The 5730-nt window shown below is 45.9% G+C and overlaps 1 protein-coding gene across 3 annotated transcripts; it reads left to right on the top strand.

Annotated features, from left to right (window-relative positions):
• Positions 1–311: 311 nt before the first annotated feature.
• Positions 312–5371, top strand: LOC119320500. Of its 3 annotated transcripts, none has more exons than XM_037594571.1 (4): positions 312–450; positions 524–651; positions 4774–4851; positions 4945–5371. In XM_037594571.1, exons 1-4 carry the CDS (start codon positions 383–385, stop codon positions 4974–4976), a joined length of 306 nt encoding a protein of 101 aa, XP_037450468.1. In that variant the 5' UTR covers positions 312–382; the 3' UTR covers positions 4977–5371. The 3 variants fall into 3 exon arrangements, 2 of the variants coding, with proteins under 2 accessions (XP_037450468.1, XP_037450467.1); XM_037594570.1 differs by having other exon boundaries at positions 4774–4869; XR_005155029.1 differs by lacking the exons at positions 312–450; positions 524–651 and adding exons at positions 1161–2506; positions 2598–4045 and having other exon boundaries at positions 4774–4869.
• The last annotated feature ends 359 nt before the right edge of the window (positions 5372–5730 follow it).

The raw sequence follows: 5730 nt of genomic DNA, 5'->3' as shown, positions 1-5730 counted from the left end.
TGCCTGGAGAATTTTGGTGCCTGGGATGTGCATGAAAAGTTTGAATTTTGTGCCTGGCCAGGCTAGCCTGGGAGAACATTGTTTGGTTGGTGGCCTTGCCTGGTAAAGTATTAGAGATAGTTTTATATGGCAAAAAGTTGTACTAGTGTGGAGCCCACCATCCCATCCAAATATTAAATTACTAATCAAGAGCCAGGCACCCACCAGGCGTCCAAAATAGATGGCCTGGACCAGGCTAAGCCACATGCCTGGTAAACCGTCCAGGCTAATCACAGTACAGATGAATCAGGCCAGGCACGCATGCATTTTTTCAGGGTAGCAACCAAACACACTTCAGGCAGTTTTCAGGCACGCTCCAGGCCAGGTACTTTCTGGCCAGGGCATGATCCAAACACGCTATGATTTCCTCGCATCTATAGCCGCCGGCCTGGATCTGCAATCAACACCCAGGTTAGTTCGTCGCCCTTGTACTGATACATCGAGTCTTCTGAAATCGGAAACTTAAACGGACCCTGAAATACAGATCAGAGGTGGTGGACGGTGGTTCTTTTGTTATGATTTCGGGCGATGTTCATAATCCGATGCAGCGACGACTCGGCAGGATGGGACGAACTCTTGTCAATCCCCACCAGCTTGTGGATGGAAACGGAGGTAATTCGTAAGTTCAGTTGTATCTAATTTCAGTCGTTGATTTTTTGCTTTATGAGAACAGCATTCACAAAGTCCTCATGATAAAATGCGGGATTGCAGTTTTGTGTCTGGATTATTTAGCATTCAGACACATGATGGAGTAAACGTGTTCTGAATGAGCAAGAGCACATATGATTTTCTTGTTTTTAAACAATATTCAGAAGGGAAGCAAGACTATGGTAAACGTTAGAAATATGCTGTAGTATGCATTTCAGTGGATCCTTGCAACCAATTCATTATTGTGCTGTACACGCGTGCACTAACCTTACAACTGTAGTAAATAGGGTGCAAAACTGGAGTTACGGCTTCGTTAATTTCCTCCTACCTGTGTCCAAAGACAACCCCCTTGGGTAGCTAAGACGGTGGGTATCCTGATTCACGTTCACAACCTATACGCTCCTGTAAAGGCAATGGCAGGTGGGGTCTGTCCATGTCTCCCCACGATGTGATACGCCATTCAGTAAGCCTGGTGTGTCGCTGTAAAAAAAGAGCGAGCAGGGCCTGTGAGCACAACTGTTCAGACGGCGGACCGAGAGAGTTCTTCTTCCCTATTCCCCATCTCTTTGTGTGCGCCGGCGAGGAGGAATCCGCGGCGCTCTCTTCGCCGGATCCGAGCGGGAGCTACGGACGCTTCAAGTCAAGGCACGTATCGTCAACATCTCGACTGTGTCGATATTTGCTATTCGTCGGGCAAGATAGAACACCTGACCAACAGATTAGGATAGTGGGTGGGGGCAGGTCACCTTGATTTAGGGGAAGACGCAAGGATCTCGACGGGGTAACCATTCTTGCTGCCGGAGGTGGTCGGTTTAATGCGCCGCTGCGACGGTATTCGTTGGGTTGAGGTGTCGGGGTTAGGCGTCGTGATGCAGGAGAGGTGGGCGCGGTGGAGATACGAGCGAATGGGGGGCGAATGTGGGCGTCGGCGCGTCGGTGATGCCGGCCAGCGATTGGGTTGGCTTCCTCCACAGAAAAATTCAACGCTCCTGAACTTGCTCCGCAAACGAGTGTGCTAGGATCTGAACCAGGGATGGAATCTTCCACGGAGCCGTGAGGCTGGTTCCTATATAAGATCCAAACAGGCCCTGCTTGTTTTTTGTATTCTTTCATTGGGATTGATTGTCGCCAACAAGTACATCTCGAGTTATTGAACATGCTTGCGCAACTCATCTTAGGTCGACAGTCGAAAAATTCTGAAACTAGCATTTGGTATGAGAATATTGTTTCTCTGACGGTTATTTGTCACCAACTTGATGTCTCTTAAGCTCAATAAACAATAAATGATGATTATCCGTACTACACAAGCCTGATATAGAATTTTTTTGTATTATAGATATTGCTTGAGACAGATAGCTCCCAATTATTTCTAAAACTATGATTATGACTGTGTCTGGGACACGGAGTTTCTGCACACGAGCACATATGAGCTCTTTATCGACACGGTTGAACGGCGTCTTGGGATGCGGTGCAGTTAATTCGTGGGTGGGGTAAGGGGTGCGAGTTATAATAATGTAAATTGGGAAATCCGGTCGTGGGGACCTCTGACTGTCGGCGAGAAACAACGGAGAACCGGCCGCCGTCAGCCTGCGGGACGCGAGCCGTGGCTCAGGACGGTCGTCGACATTGTGATCCGTGGGACAGGGAAAACACTTCCCGGCAGTGGTAGTAACTACGAGGTGGAGGGGTGGGAGTGCTCTGCTTTCTGTAGCTGCTCCATCATACCATCAGCGACGTCGGGTCTCCTGGGATCTCAGCCACCGTCGGAAGGGACCGTCGCCGACGAGGAGATGGGATTCCTGATGCAGCTAATTAAAAGGTAACACACGTATCCTCTTTCCTACAGTTCAGATTTTGTGATGAATTCCTTCCCTGTGTTTGACTTTCCGTTTCCGCATCTGCCGGAGCAGATTCACGGTGCTTGAGGAGGTCAATGATAGCGATGTCCCGATGGCTCCGCTGCATTACCTCGTCGGCGCCGCTGCGTCGGGCGAGGTGCAGCACGCGCAAGCCCTAGAGCTGAGCATGGACGGACAAATCTGTGCGACCCATACTGTGGTGGTGGGCTGGTGGCAGAAAGGGAAATTTCACCCCAAAAGGCTTGATTAATGAACCTAGAAAATCCCTCGAATTGAATCTGACTAAGCGCCCGAGCTCTCCACATGCAAGATGAATCCGCAGGTTACTGGATGGACTCGTAGGTATGAACGTACTTCCAGCTGTGATTTTGGTATTCAGGTCACTGTTCTCGTATATAGGGGATAAAATTCATCCATGGCTAGAGGTAGAAGCAGTCCCATTGAGGAAGGAGTTTTATTGGCCAAATTTTGGTATTCCATAATACAATGGGTATGTGATGGATGTACAAAATGCGATCTTCAGGAGTTGCTTACAACATTGTAAAATTCACTGGCAAATCGTATGCATTTCACCAGTCTTTCAAGCGAGTTGCTTGCAAAATTGTAATGCGATCTTCAGGAATGCGACATCTTTTTCATCGATGTGCCGACATGCGTGCCGATCACATACACAGAGCCCCTGTTACCTGAGGTGTGCCTTTTAGATTTATTGTTTTGTGAACCCAGCTATCTTATATGCTAGATTGATGTACGATGTTTATTTCCTGGTACAGAGATAGAAAATACGGCTACTCTAGTGGGAAGTGCATAGATACATGAATGCTTATATAACTGACATTGATGGTGAGCTAAAAGAAAATTTAGTAATTTACTATGTTATATCTTCATCATATAAACTAGTGGTTAATTTCATGTGGTAAATAGTTCAAGTAAGTTTTATGTTAGGACTGCGCCAGGTGAACATCTGAATATTGCAGAATTGAACGCAGATAGAGTTGATGTATCAGAAGAGTCAATAAGAGCCTGATTTGGGTATGTACCATTGGAGTTGCTTATGGACTTTGATATGGTCTTTCATATAACTATTAGAGGAAATATGCAATTATCCTAGTCTAGGGTCTTATATAACTATTCCTGATGCAGCCGATAAGAAGGTACAAACAACCCCACTCCCGCCACCGACCCACCTCCTTTTTTGGTTCCTTGTAGATTCCATGATCATCAGTATGATGATCATGATGCCGATCTGAAGTTTGAACCGCTTCCTTGCAGAGCTACGCTGATCGAGGATGTTAATGATAGTGACATCCTATGGAGCCCCTACATTATCCTTTGGCTGTCCCGCCAGCGGGGATGGGGCAGAATCAGGCCCCGGCGGAGAGCTTCAAAGGGCAGATTTGGGTGGAGGAAGCAGCGTAGAAGAGCAGAGGGAGGGTTTGCCGCAGGCAAGCACAGTTGGTAGGGAAGCTGGATCCAACATCTTTAGGGTGGTCATACAGGTGGGGAATGAATATATCCAACCTAGCAATTAGGAGGGCTTCTTGTGATCAAGGGAGTGAAGTATGTATGGAGTTGATTTAAGTTAGCATGGAAAATAGCGCTGGTTGAAATAGCAGCCGGGGGTGACAGTAGAATACTGGAAAACTGAAAAATACAAACTAATCCCTCTGTCCCATAATATAAGATCTTATTACATCCAATATGAGGGTGTAGTTTGTTTTGTTTTGCAATCTAGAAAAAAATGCAACCTGAGCATTTAGAAGAGAAATGTAGTAGATAGAATATCATCGGGGCTGAAAGTTTGTCTGCTGAAAAGTAGGAACCTGGAAAAACAGAAAATTTCAACTTATGTTTTTTTATTGCAATATAGACAAACTTCACCCAGACAATTGCAAAACTGGAAATAAAAAGAAGGAAACGAGTTTTTCGGCAATTATGGTGCTAACTGTCAGATGAGTACTTTGTGTGACTGGGGGGCATATTATGTTTCTGAAACTGAAAATCCAAAATGCAGAGTGAGAAATGGAACTAATAAGTACTAAATTTGTTGTATTGGTTGCAAATTGCTAATATGCAAGGCTGTGGTGTTCAGCACTAAACTTGCGGAGATAAAAAAGGATAAATTGACCGGAAAGAGGTCTAAGGGATAACAACATCTGAATTTTCTTTTGTGTTCATCAAGTTGTGGGACACTGTAGTGACAGCAGGTTGTGTGTGCTCGGTGCAGGGGTTAGAGTGGGAGCTGCCGCACCGGGGCGAACATCATGTCCCAACCGCAGAAGTGCCTTGGAGAAGGCTTTCCATGGTTATGCGATGAATCCTGGTGAAAATGTCATAGTTCTGTTGACCTGTGGCTACTGCTGAATGTTCTTATGGTTGGCTAACCTTGTCACTGCAGGGTCGGCCGCTGATACACGCGGCAATGTTTGAGCAAATTGGCCTTATTTTCTTGTGGCCCTGCTTCCGACAACTAGTGCGGAACCGGTGCAAGAACTGTGGTGTCGAGTGTCACCGTCGAAACAACTGCACTGAAGCTCCCGAATTAAGACACCCAGAAGTCTGATTGAGGTCGCTGGTAAGAGGATAAGAGTTGGACAACTGTTTTCCTGTGATGCGTGCACTGGTTATGTTCTGACTTGTTCAGTAAACCTTCTTATGTGTGATTGCTTTTACCTGTGCTGTACTGCTAGCTGGTATTATAATTATCCTATGTGAGCTTTAGTTGGAGCCGTATTATGTGTATCATTGAGGTACTGGTGCTGTCGTCTGAAACAGAACTTGCTTGATGCATATTTGAAAATGAGCTCAAAATTCTTGAGTTACCACCTATGGAAGAAGTTGAGAGTTCAGTTCAAAAATGGCTACACCTATGATAGATTGCTTGCTGTACTTAGGAAAATTATTGTTTGCTGCATGAATGCTTGCTTCAGTACATGTGTCGTCCGTAGTCTGTTTATATGTGGTTTGGTCATTTGCATAGATCCGAATTTTGAGCTGCATGGGCAAACATCAAGTACAGTTCCACGTTCAGCAGTGGAAAGGTTCAGACATTCACACAACTGTAGTTCCATTTGAGAAATTGCTTGATGGTTCCATCAGTATTGTCCGGTGCCTCCTCTGCAATCACTAGAGGTGTGGCCAAATTCAGCGATCATGATGCTCGGTCTGAGGTGAGTGTGTAGGC

This window comes from Triticum dicoccoides, chromosome 6B, assembly GCF_002162155.2.
Source record: "Triticum dicoccoides isolate Atlit2015 ecotype Zavitan chromosome 6B, WEW_v2.0, whole genome shotgun sequence".
In the NCBI taxonomy this organism is placed as follows: domain Eukaryota; kingdom Viridiplantae; phylum Streptophyta; class Magnoliopsida; order Poales; family Poaceae; genus Triticum; species Triticum dicoccoides.
This window is presented reverse-complemented; position numbering and strand designations above follow the sequence as displayed.